We start from the raw sequence: 20,014 nt of genomic DNA, 5'->3' as shown, positions 1-20,014 counted from the left end.
GGACACTGTTCAACCCAATCCACAGGTGGTCATTTTAGATTAGATGTTGACAGAAAGTGGGGGAAATTCTATTATTCAGTCTTTTGTGGGTGGCACAGTAATTTTTTTTTTCTGTCCTTAGACTAAATTGTAAAGTTACCTTGTTTTGTTTCATTTTATCATGGTTTCAGAGTAACTTTGTCTAAGATTGGTTTTCTGTGAGGTTATTTTTGTTCAACAGAAGAACAAAATTTCCTGACTGTAAGTATCAGACTTGCTTCTAATATATTGAGGTTTAGATGGGAATGTCAGATCAGTTCTAGACATGAGAGGCTGTGTCTTCCCTATACATCTACCTCCACTTAAAAAAAAAAAATAAATCAACATTTTGTTGCAGTTAGATTCACATTTGCCCATCTTTAGAGGATCAGAAGACCAAAGTTTTGGCCCTGTCTCATGGAAATGTTTGTGGTTTCTTGCTTTTTCCCCTCGTGATATGCCTTTCTGCATTGACAGGATATCCACTGCACACACCCTGTTTGATCTCCCATTGGAAACAAGAGGAGGACCTGGAGAGAGTGAAGAGAGGACCTATCCAGGGGGAGCATCAGGAAGGCAAGAATCCTTGGGAGAAACTCTCCTGTTTGGGGAATATTACATTTGGAAAAATCATATAAAAGCAGAACAAAGCTTTGTTTTGTCTGAGGAGGCCAGTCTTCCACAGATACTTTAGATTACTATTTTGACTTTTTATCACTCCTTGCACTTTTTCTTGGGAAAGACCTTCCATATGTCGTCTTTGTAAGTTAGTGTTTAGTGATGTGCATTTTATCCAGTTCCCTTCTGTTTTGCTCTCCTGGTAATACCCTATTTATATTACCATCAGTCTCAATCACCATGAAATTATTTCTTCATCAGTTGCTTACCATTTTGACCCTTGTGCTCATTACCAAAGTCCTTAAATAGCCAAACTGCCAAAAATCCTTTGTTCATAAGTGTATTTCCTTTTTTGTTTTAGGTTTTGAGACCCAACTTAAAACTAATGAATCAGTCACTCCACAAAATATTTATGGAGAAAAAACATCCAAGGAACAGAAAACAGTAAGATTCAAAAGGAGTGATTCCTGGTCATCCATTTTGCACAAAAACTGGAAATACCATGGTATTGATTATCTGAACAAAAATCATGAGAGACATTTGAGGTGAGTGCCACTCATACAAGAGAAAGTAGTGTCTCAGGAGAGAATCATAATATGTCATGAAATTTAAAAAACGTATTTAAAACTTGGTCAGAAATTGTGATTTCATAAAGAATTTTCACAAGGTATTTTTCCCCACAAATGAGACTAATATCTTCAATGTTTGACACTTAATTCAGTTGTAAGCAATTATCAGAAAAATCTTCTAAGTCAAAAACTCAGTGATAATATTGGCTTTTGTAGAGCCCTCTATGAGAACTTTCAGTTTATGACTTGACAGGGCAGAAAACATATATAGTTACTAAAACTGGTAAAAGTATATTACTAATAATGTGCCTTTTATTTTTAAAAGAAGTCATGTGGTTGAGAACATCTATGAATGCAATGAAGAAAATCAGTGTGGACAAACCTTCAGCCAAATTCCAAATCTTAATATACTCAAGAGAACTGAAGTAAAATCCTATGAATGCCATGAGTGTAAAAAGGCCTTCACAGATCATTCATCCCTTAAGAATCACATCAGGTCTCACACTGGAAGCAAACCCTATCAATGTAAGGAATGTGGGAAAGCGTTCCATTTTCTTGCTTGTTTTAAGAAACATGTGAAAACTCCCACTGAAGAGAAACCCTATGAATGTAAAGAATGTACCAAAGCCTTCAGTTGTTCTTCATTCTATCGGGCACATATGAAGATTCACACCGGAAAGACAAATTATGAATGTAAAGAATGTGGGAAAACCTTTAGCTGTTCTTCGTCCCTCACAGAACACAAAAGAATTCATAGTGGAGATAAGCCTTATGAATGTAAGGAATGTGGGAAGGCCTTTAGTTGTTCCTCCTCACTCTCCAAACACAAAAGAATTCATAGTGGAGATAAGCCATATGAATGTAAGGAGTGTGGGAAGGCCTTTAGTTCTTCCTCTCATCTTATAATACATATAAGAATTCATACTGGAGAGAAGCCTTATGAATGTAAAGAGTGTGGGAAGGCCTTCAGCGAGTCCTCAAAACTCACTGTACATGTCCGAACACATACAGGAGAGAAACCCTACAAATGTAAGGAATGTGGGAAAGCCTACAACTGTCCCTCCTCGTTAAGTATCCATATGAGAAAACACACTGGAGAGAAACCCTACGAATGTCTGGAGTGTGGAAAAGCCTTTTATCTCCCTACTTCCCTTAATACGCATGTGAAAAATCAAAGTAGAGAGAAACCCTATGAGTGTAAGGAATGTGGAAAAGCATTTAGTTGTCCTTCATCCTTTAGAGCACATGTGAAAGATCACACTGGAAAGATACAATATGAATGTAAGGAATGTGGGAAGGCCTTTAGTCGTTCCTCATCCCTCACTGAACACTTGAGAACTCACAGTGGAGAGAAGCCTTATGAATGTAAGGAGTGTGGGAAAGCGTTTATTAGTTCCTCCCACCTTACAGTACATATAAGAACTCACACTGGAGAGAAACCTTATGAATGTAAGAAATGTGGGAAAGCCTTTATTTATCCTTCAGCCCTTAGGATCCATATGAGAACACACACTGGGGAGAAACCCTATGAATGTAAGGAATGTGGGAAAGCCTTTCGCCATTCTTCATACCTTACTGTACATGCAAGAATGCACACCGGAGAGAAACCCTTTGAATGTCTGGAATGTGGGAAAGCCTTCAGTTGTCCCTCATCCTTTCGAAGACATGTCAGAAGCCACACTGGAGAGAAACCGTATGAATGTAAGGAATGTGGGAAAGCCTTTGTTTGTCCTGCCTACTTTCGAAGACATCTGAAAACTCACTCTAGAGAAAACATGTAAGGAATATGGGAATGTCTGCAAAACTTTTTCAAACCTTAGGTAACATGTGAGATCTCACACTGTGGAGACACCCTATGAATGTAAGAGAGCAGGAAATTGTCGTTCATCTTTTTGAAGACTTTGGAGAACTTACAACTGAGAGGAACCCTGTGTATGTAAACCATGTGGTGATGCCTTCGTGAACATCTCTTACTGTGTGTAAGAAAATTCATACTAGAAGCAAAGACCAGTGCCTCATCCTTAAAGTGGACTGCTGGCTCATTAATTTTCAGTTTTTATTTTCTGATATGAATATTTAAGGTGATAAATTTTCCTCTAATACCTTTTCAGCTCCAGCCACATTGTTTTATTATAGAGTGCCTTTATTTTGGTTTAGATGTAAATGTTATTTCCATTACAAAGTCTTTTGGACCCATGGGGCATTTGAAATATATTTTTTCATATGTAGGCAAGAGTGGTCCTTTTTAAATTTAGCTTGTAATTGATTCTTATTGTCTCCGGTGATTATGATGTGACACTTTGGTATTTGTAATTACTTTTTCATCTAGTATGGCAGTTACTGAAAATTGCCTACCCAGTATTTTTTCCCCTTCTTTTTAGTAAGAGAACTTAAAGTTTTTGAGGTTATCAGCTTTTACTATTGAAAGCTTTTCCTGTCTAATAAGTAATTTCAGCAGAGGTTAATAGTGCAAAGGTCTTGAAAGAAGAGTCTCATCTGATAAGCTGTTTTTGTATTTTGTTCTTTGTCCTTGCTTGTGGCTGGGAATTGGACCCAATGTTTGAGTTTTAAAAAAAGACCTTGTGACAAGAAAGCTAGAAGTGAAGTTGGTTGGGCTGGCTTAACTTGTGTTAATTTGGGCATGGCTGGGACTACATTTCCCAGAATCACTTCCTTATCCAGTTCCAGATTAGACAATTGGAAGGCAGAGGGAAGAAGCTGTTGAGTGGGGCCATGAGACAGGGAGACAGATGCATAGGGGGCCTGGTGGGCTCCAGTTTCCAGCTCATTTTCCTCATTATTGGACCCCACTGATCAATACAACAGGACATAAGTGCTTGGCTTTAGTTACCTCAGAGGCAACGGCTCCATTGACATCTCTAAATTAGTCCATCATGGGCATACACAACTTCTTGGATTATCTGGCAAGTTCCAGCATTGTCATTTTGCTGATATTACAGTCCTTTTGGCACATTAACTGACTCAAGAGTTGGCCTCAGTTTGGAGCAAGTACTGGTGTCATCTATGTAGTCCAATCCCATCATGTCACTTTGCTCATAGGGAAATATGCATCTATACAAGCCCACTTTGAACTCAAAAAAGCAGGGAGAAGAGCTGTGGAGAATGAGGAAAATTAAGTATAATTGAGGTAAGCATCAGACAGGCTGTCATCTCATTTCAGTGCAGGAAGATTTATATTTGATACCTTCAAAGAGGGAAGATTTTATTACTTTTTTAATTCAAGAAGATGAAAGCTATTTGGTTTGCCCTGCTTCAGGTGCATCTAGCTACACTTTTTCCTTCCATTATGTTTTCCCTTTACTTCTAAAAATATAGTTTACCATTTCCCTTTAAACACCTTTTACTGTTTTATTAAGGCATGCATACACTAATATGCATGCAGTGTGCTAATCGTAAATGTGCAGCTTGATGAAATTTCACATATGCGTACCCCCTGATAAGCATAGAACATTTCCACAACTCTGCAAACTTCATTCATCTGCCTTCTCAATAATTGTTCCATAGAGGCAACCACAATTTTGGCTTTTATTATAATTTATTATAATAATTTATTAGGTTTGGTTGTTCACTATATTTATATAAATATTAAAATACAATATGTACAGTTAAGTGTTTGGCTTTTCTCAACATTAAGTTTAGTTTGCCTTTTAGTGTCTTTTGACAGACTTAGACACTTATTACTCTTGGTGTATGCTTTGTATGTAGGAATGAGATTACTGAATCATAGGGTAGACCTTATATTTATTTTGGTAGGTATTCTGATTTTTCAGAAAGTTTGGTTCCACCTATAATCCTAAAAGCAATACGTGAAAGTCCTAATTGTTCCACACACCTGGCCACCACTTTTTAATTTGGCAGAGGATGGGGTAATGTTTTTGGGTTTGATTTGCATTTGCCTGGTATGTAATGGTGAATACTTCTTTATGTGCTTATTGGCTGTTTGGATATCTTTAATGAGGGCACCTTTTAAGCATTTTACCCATTTTTGGTTCCTTTTTCATTTGAAGGGTTTCCTTCTGGTTACTTGTCTTTTATTGTATGTATGTGTTTCTCTATATCTAATTACATACACATATGTATGTATAAACTGTGTTATATATTATATATACATAAATTATAATATGTATATTATATATACATATACTGCAGATAACTTTTCTTAATCTCTGGCTTATCTTTTCATTTTTGTAAGCTATAAAGGGAATTTGTTGGTTTGATTTCTGAAAACTTCTTAGGTATGACTAGTTTCAAGCATGTTTGGATCCTCTGGCTAAAAAGATGTTTTCTGGATGAGTTCTGTCTCCATGTCTTGGTTGTGCATGTTCTTGTATTAGCTATTCTTGGTGGCATGCTAACTCTCGTTATAGTGGGCCCCAGAAGATCCAGGCTGCTTTCTTTCCAGGTTGAGGTCTCAGGGAGAAGAGAGTGATTGTCTGTCTGAACAATTCCAATATGATTGTTAGAATTGAATTTGATTGGCTCACTTGCCAACCATTATCCAATCACTCTGGCCAGAAGAATGTAATCCGCTGACTTGTTTAGGACTGGCTCCCATGCTCATCTGGAAACCACAGTAGAGTCTGCACCAACTGAATCATAAGAGTTCTGACAGTTGTCATGTATATGGAGAGGTGGGGAGGAGGCAGCAGTGTGCAGAGGAGATCTAGAAGTAGAAGTAGTAGTACTGTGAACTAGCACATTGTGCTTATGCTGGGCTTAGCATTGGGAGGGAACTGTGAAGTCTGGGAACTCGGCCAGGACTAAGTAGTTTTATAGGTCCTTTCAGAAAGGTGAGATGTCATCTGTTAACATGTCTGGATCGCTAAAGATGGCTTCTCAGTGTTTATGTTGCTGTCTAGTGTTTTTGGAAATCTGGTAACAAGAGCCTTCCAACTGTTTCCTTCTTCAAAATTGTCTTGCCTTTTCCATTCCCCATTTGTTTCTATATTAATTTTAAAATCTCCGTATCAGTTTTCACAGATAAATCTTCTGGGACTATGCTTGGAATTTTATTAACTTCATAAAGTAACCTGAATAAAATTTAACATCTTTACAATATTGAGTCTTTCAGTTGATGAACATAATGTAATATGTCCATTTACCTACGTCATCTTTAATTTCTCTTAACAGTGTTTTGTAGTTTTAATTGTAGAGGTCTTGAATACCTTTGTTTAGTTTATTTCTAGGTATGTGGTATATTTTGCTTCATAAATATTTACTTTTTCAATTTTTTGGGCTAGCACATAGAATTGCAATTGATTTTATGCATTGATCTTTTATCCAGTGATGTTTTTAAATCCAATTATTTATTCAAATAGTTTACAGATAATTTTGGATTTTCTGTGTATACAATCCTGTCAATACCAATAAAAGAAAGTCTTACTTGATTTCTAAACTTAATCTTTTATTTTTCTTGCCTCATTGCTTTACATTGATGAATAGAAATGATGAAAATGAACATTTTTGCCTTGTTCCTGTCTTACGGGAAAGTGTTCCATATTTCACCATTAAGTATAATAATAGCTGTAAGTTTGTTATAGATAAGCTTTATCAAATGAAAGGAATTCCATTTTAGTCCCAGATTGCCAAGATTTTTTTAAATCCTAAATGGATACTGAATTTTATGCAGTGCCTTTTCTGCGTGTATCAGGTTCTTTAAAAAATCCTTTAGTCTGTTAGTATGGTGAGTTACTATATTCCTTGATTTTTAAATGGTGAAACAATATCTATTCCTGGAATAAACCACACCTGACATAGTATGTATTAGCTTGTTAGCTTTTTAATTTGGTAGATTCAATATGCTGCTTTAGAAAGATTATTTCTGGGCCTGGCCCCATGGCCTAGTGGTTCAAGTTCCATGTGCTCTGCTTCAGTGGCCTGGGTTTGTGGCTTCAGCTCCCAGGTGCAGACCTACTCTGCTTGTCAGTCTTGTTATGGAGGCATCCCACATACAAAAAGATGAGAAAGATTGGCCTGGATGTTAGCTCAGGCCTAATGTTCCTTAAGGAAAAAAAAGAGGATTGGCAACAGATATTAGCTTAGGGCGAATCTTCCTAAAAAAATAAAAATAATAAAGTTATTTCTGTGTCTGTGTTAATGAGAGGTTTGTCTTGTAATTTCTTTTATTTTAATATGCTCGCCTAAGTCTTCTGTCAGGTTTATGCTGCCTCATAAAAGGAGTTGGAAATTGTTCTGAAAGACTATATAAAGTTTGAACTATCTATTCCTTATATGTTTGGAATAATTCACCAGTGCATCTGTCTTTGGGTTTTCTTCACACAATGCTTTTGCAACATAGTTTCACTGGTGAATTATACCAAACATATAAATAGATTTAAAAAAGTCTTCAAATTTTCTAGTTGTTCTTGTGTTAGTTTTGCTAAATTGTATCTGTCCATTCCATAACTTGGAATTTGTTGGCATAAAGTTGTTCATAATATCCTCTAATTTCTTATTAATGTCTGAAAGCTGTAATTATATCCACTTTTTCATTCCTGATATTGGTAATTTATGTGTTCTCTTTTTCTTCATCATGGTAGGAATTTAGATAGATTAATTTTTTTGAAGAACCAGCTTTCAATTTATTTTATTCTGCTTTCTCATTCTTTAGTTTCTAGTCTTATCCCCTTTTATTATATTTAGGTTTAATGTCCTCTTCTTTTTCTGGCTATTTGAGATAGACACTTGTATCAGTGCCTGTCTTCTACTATGTCCAGTCTGCTTATGAACCCATCCAATCAGAACTTTCAACTTTTTTTTTTTTTTTACTTTTTTTCCTTTTTCTCCCCAAAGCCCCCGATACATAGTTGTATATTTGAGTTGTGGGTCCTTCTAGTTGTGGCATGTGGGATGCCGCCTCAGCGTGGCTTGATGAGCAGTGCCATGTCTGTGCCCAGGATTCGAACCAATGAAACACTGGGCTGCCTGCAGTGGAGCATGTGAAGTTGACCACTTGGTCATGGGGCCGGCCCCAGAACTTTCTACTCTTAATTATAAGTAGTAATGCATTTGAGATATGTGCAGAAAAACCCCTTTTACGTGCCTGTTATCTTCAGGTCATGTGGTTTCCTTGGTAGAATGGAAAGAAAACTGGATTGGGAATCGACACCCGATTTCTAGTCTTCACTTTTCAACTCATTACCTCTGTGATCTTAGAAAAGTCATTTAGGGGCCAGCCTGGTGGCACAGCGGTTAAGTTCGCACATTCTGCTTCAGTGGCCCGGGGTTCACCGGTTCAGATCTTGGGTGTGGACATGGCACTGCTTGGCAAGCCATGCTGTGGTAGGCATTCCACATATAAAGTAGAGGAAGTTGGGCATGGATGTTAGCTCAGGGCCAGTCTTCCTCAGCAAAAGGAGGAGGATTGACAGCAGATGTTAGCTCAGGGCTAATCTCCCCCCCCCCCCCCCAAAAAAAAGTCATTTAAGCTTTCTGGTCCTTCATTTTGCCGGGGGGAGGCTGTGTTTAAACTCTTTATTATGAAATAATAGATTCACTCTAGGCTGTGAAAAAATATGTACAAGAAAGTCCCATGTATCCACCCAGTTTCCCCCATTGGGAATCTACAGAGCTTATTCAGATTTCACCAATTTTAAATGTGTGTGTTTTTCTTTGCAGTTTTAGCACGTGTAGATTAATGGAATCGCTACCACAATCAAGATACAGAACTGTTGCATCACCAGAAGAAAACTCTCTTAGGCTGCATCTTTCTATTCACCCTCAAACCTCTCCATCATTAGCCCTGAAAACCACTATCTGTTCTCCATCTCTGTAGTTTTATTTCAAGAATGTTATATAAGTAGAATCATACAGTATGTAACCTTCTGAGAGATTTTTTTTTCACTCAGCATAATATCCTTAAGATCCATCCAAACTGTTGCATGTAGCTGTGTTCTTTTTTATTGCTAAGATGTGAGCAGTAGGTTCTTTGGAAATGCTCTTCATCAAATTAAGTTCCCCTCTTCCTAGTTTGCTGAGATTTATAAAAGTCATGACTAAGTTTGGGATTTTGTCAGATGCTTTTTCTGCATCAATTGATAGATCATAGCCTGTTCATGTGGAGGATTACATTGGTTTTCAAATAATGAACCAGCCTTGCATGTCTGGAATACATCTCCAGTTGTGTAATTCCTTTTATACATCACTGGATTCAATTTACTAATATTTTGTTGAGGATTTTTGTGTCTAAGTTCATGAGAGATACTGGTCTGTAATTTTCTTTTTTGTACTGTCTTTGGCTGGTTTTGAAATTAGGGTAATACTGCCTTTGCAAAGTGAGTTGGAAAGTGTTCCCTCCTGTTGTCTGGAGGAGATTATGTAAAACCGGTGCTAATTCTTTTTTATATATTTGGTAAAATTTTTCAGTGAAACCATCTAGGGCTGGAGATTTCCTTTGGGGAAGTTTTAAAATTACTAATTCAATGTCTTTAATGGTTACAGGACTATTCAGATTATCTGTTTCATCATTGTTGAGTTTTGGTAGTTTGTGGTTTTTGAGTAATTGGTCCATTCTTTTTTTTTTTTTTTCTGCTTTGTCTCCCCACATCCCCCCTGGTATATAGTTGTATATCTTAGCCACAGGTCTCTCTAGTTGTGGTATATGGGACGCCACCTCAACGTGGCCTGACGAGTGGTGCCATGTCTGTGCCCAGGATCCGAACCAGGGAAACCCTGGGCCGCCACAGTGGAGGGCTCGAACTTAACCACTCGGCCACGGGGCCGGCCCTGGTCCATTCTTTTTTTTAAGTAGTCAAATTTATGAGTGTAATGTTATTCCTGGTATTCTCTTATTAACCATTTAATGACTGCAAGATCTGTACTGATATCTACCACTTGTTTCATTCCTGATATTGGTATTTTGTGTCTTCTTATCTTTGTCAGTCTTGGTAGGGCTTTATTAATTGATTTATTGTTGAGTTTTTCAAAGAGCCAGATTTCTCTTCCATTGAGTTTCTCTATTTTCCTATTTTCAATTTTATACATTTCTGCTCTTATATTTGTTATTTCCTTCCTTCTGCTAGCTTTGGGATTTTTGCTTTTCCTTTTCTAGTTTTTTTAAGACAGGAACTTGGAATATTGATTTGAGATCTCCTTTTCTAATGAGAACATTTAGTGCTAGGTTGCATCCCACATATTTTGATATGTTACAATTTTATTTTCACTTAATTCGATGTATTTTAAAAATTTCCTTTCAGACTTCCTTCTTGACTCATGAATTATTTAGAATGTTTGGACATTGTCCTGTTTTTCTGTTACTGATTTCTACTTAGATTCCATTATGGACAGGCAGCATATTTGTGATTCCAACTCATTTTAAAAACAACAAAAAAATCTAGAGGCAAGAATAGGAGGATATAAACAGAATACATTAGGAACTTTGAAAATTAAAAATGGTTATTGAAATAAAAAAATGAAAGTTTTTTTTTCTTTTTAAACTCCAGAGTTATGAGATTGAAGAGGAAATTATTAATTTGAAGACAGATATACAAAGATATAAAGCATGACAGAGCAGTTATGAGACCTGTAGGATAGAGCAAGAGGTGCAATAGAGTGTGTCTAATGGCTTCCCAGAAGAAATAAGGATGAGATGGCATAGAAACATTATTTCAAGAGTAATGTCCAAGAATTTTCTGTCATTGAAGAAAGACACCAATTCTTAGATAGAAATATGAGTGTCAAGCAGAAAGGAAAACACCAATGAAGTGCCTTCTACATCCAGGTGCTCTACTAAGTGCTGAGGATACAGGAGGGAACAAATCAAACAAAAATCACTGCCCACGTGGAATTTACATTCTAGTGAAAGCAGTAGTCAATAGGTAAAACAAAAGCTTTAAGGAAAAGTATACTAGGGAGGGGAGTAGAGAAGACTTGAGAGGCTACAATTGTAAATTGGGTGATTCAGAAATTGAGAAATGGAGATTTGAACTAAATCCTGATGGATGTGAGAAAGGGAACCAGGTAGATATTGTGGAATACAGGTACAGGTAGAGCAAGCAGCAGGGGCAAACGGCTCGAGGCAGGATGTCCCTGGTGTGCTCCAAGAGTTGTGACATTGGAATATTTTGTGGAAATTATGCATACAAAACTTTAAGAACCAAAGGCCACCTGTGACACTGCCCAAACCTTCAGATAAATTATCTGTTCCTCAAAACTTTGGATGTATTAGATTGAGTAAAACTTGATAGCAGTGGTTCTGAGTCGCTAGTACTTTGAGACACTGATGAGGCATATGGACCAGAAGGTCCATAATGCATAACGCAGGCACACATAATTGTGACTATATTTTGTGAAGGTTCTCAAAGCTCCGTACCTGGAATCCAATTTGAGAGACTGAATGCAGAGGTGAGAGGCTTGTGATACATGTAGGCTGCCTCTGGACAAGATAAAGGACTCTAATTTATTAGGCCAGTGTGCACAGCAGTGGTTTTCAACCAGGGGCAGTTTTACTCTCCAGGTGACATTTGGCAATGTCTGGAGACATTTTTGGATGTCACAACTGGTGGGGCTGGGGCTGCTGGCATCTAGTGGGTAGGGACTAGGAATGCTGCAATGCACAGGATAGCCCCCACAACCAAGAACTAACTGGCCCAAAATGTCGGTAGAGCTCAGGTTGAGAAAGCCTGGTGTACAGCTAATCTCTTTCCATGGCAGCTTCCATCTCTACTGAGGTTCGCTATCTGAGTGTTTCCAAGGAAATGCTGAGCCATAATTTGATGGAATGTCTTAATTTTCATCACCCAGGGGACAGCAAGAGGACTAGGTGTCCAGTGATTAAAGGATCTATATGTTAGCCTCCAATTTTTGAATGCTCAAATGTGACCCCTCCGTTAATCCTTTCTCTTGCTCCTTTAGTGGTTTCCTCTCATGGTCTAAGTAATGTGGCTTTCACTACCACGTTGTAGAAGATTAATGGCCCCATTTCTTCATTCTTTGTGTAGTCATGTCCTTTGTCATGTGACTTGTTTGGCCAATGGAAAGTTAGCTAGCAAAATGTGACTAGAGGCTTAAAACACGCTGGTACAGCTGGGCTTGCTAGCTTTAGCACCTGTGGCATTACCACAACATCTAAGAGCAGCCTAATAGCCCAGTTGAGCCCAGTGCAGATCAGCCAACCCATAGATTTGTGAGCTCAACAAAAACTTGATGTTTTGCCTCTGGGATTTTTGTAGTCATTTGTTGTGCAGCATATTGTAGTAATAGCTAATTGGTACACACATGTAGGCTATCGAGTCTCACATTTAAATCTCTGGTTCAGACCTCTCCTCTGAACTCCAAACATACATTTGGATGTCTAATAGGCATCTTAAAGATAACATGCCCTTGGGGTCAGCCCCGAGGCCGAGTGGTTAAGTTCGCACTCCACTTTGGAGGCCCAGGGTTTCTCGGGTTCGGATCCGGGTGCGGTCATGGCACCGCTCATTGAGGCAGGGTCCAACATAGCACAACCAGAGGCAAGAAGAAGAAGAAGGAGAAGCGGGGGGAGGGGGAAGGGGAAGGGGGAGAGGGAGAAGATTGGTAACAGCTGTTAGCTCAGGTGTCTATCTTTAAAAAAAATAGCATAGAACTCTAATAAGATAGAACTCCTCTCTAGCAAGCTACTTTATCAAACCTCTTCCACCCTTATAAATGACACCCTGATCTCAGTAACTAAAAGTCAAAGTTATGACTTGTTTTGGATTCCTTCCTTTTAAGTGACTGACACTTCATAATGAGTCAAACATTTGTTGAATGAATACATTTACCTGTACTTTCTGCTACTAGAATACATAGGGCACAATGTTGTGATCAGATCTGTTTTGCAATTCATCATATACCCTAGTTAAGTCTTGTGAAATATGATAAAACTTCTAAAGTCTGCACTTCCTCTGTGAAGCCAGATTATCCAGAGAGAAGCTTCTAAATTAGTTGCTTTCCTCTTACCTTCTTCAATTATAAAATATATTTTAAGGCTAATATATAAAAAACGGGTGTTAAAAATAGACAAGGAACAAGAAAGTTTTTGTTTTTAGTCCATGGCAGATATATTATCAACATTGGCCATAAATTAAGTCGAAGCCATTCAGTACTATGAGAGATGAGTATAGGAAGTGCTACTGGTGTGGCTGGGGAGGGACCACATCCCTTGTGTGGGATCAGAAACACTTCCTTCACTGTCCCACGTTTTTGGACTGTGGAAGTGTTTAGAAGGCCTAGATTTGTTTCAGAGAGGGCTTTGAAGAGAAGGGGCTCACTTGGTTTTATGAGGGGAGAAGAGGTAAAAGAAAATAATATTTAACATTTGTGAGTTTTACTCTGTCATTTACTATCTTAAGTATTAACTTCTATATAATAACTTATCATCACAAAAACCGTATGAGGCAGATACGATGAACATAACATGCATGGTGAAATGGAAGTATAAATGAGCTCAAACTGCTCAGGGTTACATAGTTAGTATATAGTGGGACTATGCCTGAATCCAGAACCCATGCTTTCTATGACTACACTATACTGCTTCCAGAGACCAAAGAATTCTGAGGAACCAGTTAGGGCAGGCAGGCTGGGGTGCGGTTGGACAGGGAACTACTAGGGCCAGCTGGGGGTGAGAACAGCATTCTGGTGTAAGCCTCACTTGGCATCTTTTAGGCAGGGACCAGATGTCTTTTAAACCATCCACATCGTATGGACTCCCTATATTATGGAAGGAGTGTGGTTACAATGGAATGCGAGAATGCAGTCAAAGTATGAGAGACCAAGATTGCTGTATCTGAGTGAAAACTTATGGCACGTTGTTAGCATTGTGTAAATATTAATCGTGTGCTTCAATTGAAATAGCTAAAGTTTATTGAGCTATTAGTCTGTGTCAGGCACTATTTGAAGCACTTTATAGCTATAATGCATTTACTCTTCACAAAAAAACTTTGAGATAGATGCTGTCATGATCCACATTTTATAGATGGGGAAAACGCGGCAGAGAAACTATGGATCTTGCCCAAGGTCACACAGCTAATAAGTATCTAAATCTGCCCAGCTTCAGAATTCACACCAAAAACCACATGTAATTACGCAAAAGAGTAATTTGTGGAAATAGTATTTTATCTGTTGCACAGCAGCAAATGCTGAAATTCTTTGGCTACATTTTCTAACTCAGAGTACACTTGAATAGTAATTTGTAATAGTTAACATTTGTTAAACATTTACCATGTGCCACACACTCACAAATTACCTATTTTCTTTATACAAAATTTATGCTTTAAAAATTAATTGCAAATTTTATTTTTATGGATTGATTGCTTCCAATTTCAAGATGAATATCTTCCTGCAGTAAACCTCTCATTTTTGTTGTCTTTCTACCCTTTTTAACTTTTTTATTGTGGCAAAAAACGATTACATAACATAAAATTCACCCTCCTCGAAATTTCCAAGCATACAGGACACTAATGTCAATCATATGCACACTGTTGTGTGTGCCACAAATCCCCAGAACCCTCCCGTCCTGCATGACTGAAACGCTACACGCATGAACAACTCCCATTTCCACCTCCCCTCAGCCTCTGGCAACCATCATTCTACTTTCTGTTTCTATGAGTTTGACTGCTTTAGATGCCTCATATAAGTGGAATCATGCAGCATTTGTCTTTTTGTGACTGGCTTATTTCACTCAGCATAATATCCTCAAGGTTTATCCATGTTGGTAGCATATGACAAAATTTCCTTCTTTTTTATGGTTGAATAATACTTGATTGCGTATATACACCACATTTTCTTTATCCATTCCTCTGTTGATGGATATTTAGGTTGCTTCCATGTCTTGGCTTATGTGAAAATGCTGCAATGAACATGAGTGTGCAAATGTCTCTTCTCTTTTCTGAGCCTCAGATTCCTAACAGAAAATTGGGGCTATTTGCACTTATCTTCAAAGTAGGGCTGCCAGATTTAGCAGGGGGAAAAAAAACGATGCCTAGTTAAATTGGAGTTTCGGACAAACAATGTGTATATTTGGGACACACTTATACTAAATAATTCTTCATTGTTTATCTGAAATTCAGTTTTAAATGGGCATCCTGTATTGTGTGTGTGTGTGTGTGTGTGTGTGTGTGTGTGTAAGGAAGATTGGCCCTGAGTTAACATCTGTTGCCACTCTTCCTCTTTTTGCTTGAGGAAGATTGTTGCTGAGCTAACATCTGTGCCAATCCCCCTCTATTTTATTTGGGATGCTGCTACACTGTGGCTTGATGAGCGGTGCTGTCTGCTTCTGGGATCCAAACCTGCATACACCAGGCTGCCTAAGCAAAGTGTGCAGACTTAACTGCTATGCCACTAGCCGTCCCTAGGCATCCTGTATTTTATCTGGCAATTCATATTTCCAAGTTCCTTATGAAGATTAGACATATGTGATAAATTCTATCAGTCGTATAAGTGCACATCAAAAGTGGTAGCCATTTTCATAACTTATATATATTTCCATTTAAAATAAGAATTCCAGGAATTCAAAACTAACTTGATATTGCTATCTTTATGACCCTGGACAAGTTCAAGCTGTGATCCTGAGCACTTCACCTAACTTCTGAGTTTATTCCAAACTATGATCTGTGGACCAAATCCAGGTGCTACCTATTTTCATAAATAAAGTTTTATTGAAACACAGCCTCACTCATTCGTGTATATGTTGTCTATGGCTACTTTTGTGCTATAATGACAGAGTTGAGTAGTTATAACAAACATCATATGGCCTACAAAGCCTAACATATTTACTGTCTGACTCTTTACAGGAAAATTTTGCTGACCCTTTCTTGATATTATTGTGATAATAATTGTATTATTTAATTGTAAATATCTAATACTGTATGGGGTTGCTGTGATGAGGAAACTAAGTAAATGTAAAGTGCTTGGGACAGTGTTCGGCACATATGAAAACATCTATAAGTGGAAGTTGTGGTTATCATCTTAATAGACCAAAGGAAAAAACATACAAATTTCTAGAGATGTTAATATGGCATTTGGGAAGTTATAACCTATTCCAGATTAGAAATCTTTAGAACAGGAATATAAAGAACACAGTATGTATACTAACCAACAGCAAGTATCAGGTTTAATGGTAGAACCCTAGAATCATTTTCATCATAGTGAGCAATGACACAAGTCCATTCTATCACTATAATATTATATTTTGAGAAGAGATAGCCTGTGCATTTGGACAGAAACAAAACAAGGGAAAAAAATGCAATGATGAATGATTTCAGATAATATAATTCTACTGAAGAAAAACAACTAGAAACACTCAGAGTAAAGAAGAGTGCTAGATAATGGAAATATAGAATTTAATTGTTTTCTAATATGCCAATATAAATCAGTTAGCAATAAATGAAACCAATGAAGTCATTCAAATTAGCAACAAAAAGTTACTAAAGAATAAAGACAAGGAATGAGAAAGACTTGTATTGAGAAAAGTATGAAGCTTTCCTTGCAGACATAAAAGTGTTCAAATATGGAAATATTTTCAGGTTATATCATGGGAAATGTTAAGAGTAAAAATACCAATATTTCTGATATTGTGTCATCATTAATGCCATTTCAGTAAATGAAAATTGCAATGGAATTTTTAACTGGAAATAATAAATCTAATCTTTACAGGATGGAGGAGGCCAAGTGGACTTACCCCTAGGAGTGGGTAGGGCTCAGAAGTAATTAAGATGGACCAGGGACACTGGCTTTTCTCCTCCCACTGTTCCCCCAAGATTGGGAAGTCTTCAGGGAATGGAGTTCATGGACCAATTTGGCTAATTATGAGCTCTGTGCATTAAGCTCTCAAAGCCACACAACTGTAAATAATCAGCCTGTGTCTCCAGCCCTTCAGGTTGCCAGCTCATGTGTAGTGGGCTTCACACCTGTGTCTCCTCCTCCTCGAGTAATAATCTCCAATAGGAAGCCACACCCTAAGTCTGTCTTTCTGCCGTTCCTCAGGACAGACCCTCAGCCATTATTGCTCCCTAGATAGGAGAGGGGCAGCAGATTGACCCTGCTTGGTCATGTACCAGCTGAGTCGCAGCCCAGCCCAGTGAGTACCATGGGAGACAGTGGATGGAGGAGGGACTGTGGGAGCATTGTTTCCTCATTGCCAGGACAAGCAGGACAGTTGGGATAGACAGCTGGTGGGGCACGAATATGCAAAGTTTCAGCTCCGAGCTCTATGAAGTTTATGTTCTTGGTTCTGGTGGGCGTGGTCCAAGAACACTTATTCGGAATTCTGCTTTCCTCCCACACTGGTTCTAGCTGGCATAGGCATTACCCCGATGTTAGCAAGAAACAGTCCCTTAAGTACTCCAAAATCATGGAGTGAGGATGAAGACAGTAAGCATGATATCATGAACCTTCCTCGACGACTTCCTAAGTGCCAGGCTCTCAGCTAATTGTTCTAGGTAGCTTGTTTGATTTCATCTGCATAATGACTCCCCAAGAAAGAGGAATGCACATTATCATCATTTTACAGATGAATAATGGAACATAGCATTTAAATATAAGTTGCATTAGGTCATGGGGTAAAATGGAAGTGAATTCCTGTTTGAATCCAGGCATTCAGACTCCAGACACAGGACACTTAGCCAGTATTCTCTCCTGCCCACCCAACCTGTCATTTCACTTACCTGGAGGTCACTTCACCTGGAGGTAACTCTAGGCAAAGACCCCATGTTCATTGTTGTCTTCCTTTGGGGGTTCCCAGTAGACCTCAGCAGACAGTAATGGGTGACTCTTGCTGCATCGACTATAGGAAGCCATAGCTGAGATCAAGGTGGAGATCATAGAAGGATCAGCAGGTTATAATTTAGGACAGATCTCTCTCTTGCCCACGTCCACTGCCTGTTTCACTCTTGTACTTTAGCGCTTCTCAATCTCTAAAGGAAATGTAAAGTCAGGGTGTTAGTTTCCATTCTTAGTTAGGAAACTGAAATCAGTTAAAAGATGATCTTAGCTGTACTTTTGGTTAAGACCTCTGGAGTTCTGTGTGAAGCTTTCTGAAGTGTAGGGAAACAGAGTGAAGAAGTTTATTGGATGGGCATCAGAGACTGACAATTTAATTTTGTCTGCTCTATTGCACAAAATGGGGCAGGTTCTTAGTATCTCTGAACCTCAGGGCTGCCATCTGGGTTAATCTCTAGTTGATACAACTGCATTTTTGCAAGGATTAAATGATATACTTGATACAGCTGCATTGTTGCAAGGATTAAACAGTATAGAATGTGATTACATATGTAAGGAATGTATATAGAAAAGGCAAAATAAATTTCAGAGATGATGATTATTAATATTAACAGCCTACTTTCTTACTATTTGACTATACTATCCTGTGATCTGAAGGTATGGTTTCTTGAATCGCTGACAGGATATTTTACTTTGTTCTTGTGCAGCTGGATAGTGAGTGTTTGGAGAGAAACAACTGAGTCTCATTCATTTCTGATTCCTCAGAGCCTATACTGTCTTTGGTACAGAATAGGCAACAAAACAAAAAATCTCTGTCAAATATTAAATATACTCTTAGTTCACATGAACATGGAGTAGGCAATCAGGCTCCCACCCACTGGTTGCTTTCCTGCCTGTTCTTTCATCCCTTCCAGCAATATCCCATAGTATGGAGATAAATACAAGTGGGCTGTGTATTTCTATGGCATGGACTTCCTACAACACTATGATTTCCCTTTTATAAGATATACATCATTCAGTTGTCAAAAAATTGTGGCAATCTTAATGAAAATTTTAAAGGAGGAAGAAAGAGAAGGGGAGGATAAATCTTTGTGGACTGAGACACTTTTAGAATTTTGCATTTAGGATGTTGAGTCATTCCATGCTCCAATTCCTTGGGACAAGAAAGTCTTTGACCTCTCTGCCATGGAATTAAATAGAAGTCATTAAATGTTTCTTGAGATTAAATTTATCCATTACCTGCTACTGCAATAGTAATTTAATTCTGATTAAAATACCCTAACTGAATATTAAATTTCTGAGGATATGTTATTCTCACCATTTGTAGGGAAGAATTGCCATCACAAAGAGATTGAGATATTGATACACATTTCAAATTTAGTGTGTGAAAGATGTGGGATTTAGACTTTCATCTTCTGACTCCTGCCCTAGGACTCTGCTACTTCCGCTGGAGTGGAATGAACTTTTTTTTTTTCTAGCCTGCTTTGTCCCAGGTGAGCAAACAGAGGCAGAAGCTTTCATTTCACCCCTTGGGAATCAGTGAGGACATCTGTGAAATGGGAATGGGCCAAGTGGTTCGTAGGAGTCTTTCTGGCATGAATATTGTGGTTCATAGTGTTTTCTGTGAATAGTAATTGTTTTTCCATCCCACTTCAGAAACCTGAAATATGCAAATATTATTTCCTCTACAAGTTGAGAATTTCGTGTGTGTTATCACGGAATGACTATTACTAGACAGACTTGAGGGATATTCCTAATTCTGTATCTCAGAAGTAAGAGCAGATACTTGATTGTATCTGATTTTTTTTATCAGGAAGAAACATGGGCAACTAGTAGTAAAATTCAATGTGTACTGATTTTTGCCATGAAAACATCTATGCTTCATATACATATATATATATATATATGTATCTTTTAAATATTCTCACTTGTGTGATATGGATATGTAAAGGAATTTGCATAGGATTGTCGTAATAAGGAACTGAAGAATAAAATGAAGTCTCTCCCTCTAGCAATACTATGCTTCAGGTAAAATGTTTGAATTAGATGTATGTCCTTCACAGAAAGACTTAAAACATAAAGTTTTAATGAGAATATTTCAGGGATAATGT

At 37.9% G+C, this 20,014-nt stretch overlaps 1 protein-coding gene across 8 annotated transcripts in view; it reads left to right on the top strand.

The window, feature by feature from the left end:
- Window positions 1-20,014, top strand: part of ZNF699 (zinc finger protein 699) — a 31,018-nt gene that overhangs the window by 6,868 nt on the left and 4,136 nt on the right. For 5 of the 8 annotated variants that reach the window (XM_070491917.1, XM_070491916.1, XM_070491918.1 and 2 more), the window contains 3 exons: window positions 496-594; window positions 998-1,181; window positions 1,531-6,613. In XM_070491917.1, coding sequence (XP_070348018.1) covers window positions 496-594; window positions 998-1,181; window positions 1,531-2,986 — 1,739 coding nt within the window. In that variant the 3' untranslated portion in view covers window positions 2,987-6,613. Of the gene's footprint in view, window positions 1-495; window positions 595-997; window positions 1,182-1,530; window positions 6,614-20,014 lie in introns of those variants that run through there. The other 3 variants (XM_070491919.1, XM_044751717.2, XM_014828553.3) reach the window with 2 other exon arrangements.

The sequence above is a fragment of the Equus asinus genome, chromosome 20, assembly GCF_041296235.1.
Source record: "Equus asinus isolate D_3611 breed Donkey chromosome 20, EquAss-T2T_v2, whole genome shotgun sequence".
NCBI lineage: Eukaryota > Metazoa > Chordata > Mammalia > Perissodactyla > Equidae > Equus > Equus asinus.
The sequence above is the reverse complement of the archived record's forward strand: the minus strand, read 5'-3'. Positions and strand labels throughout refer to the sequence as shown.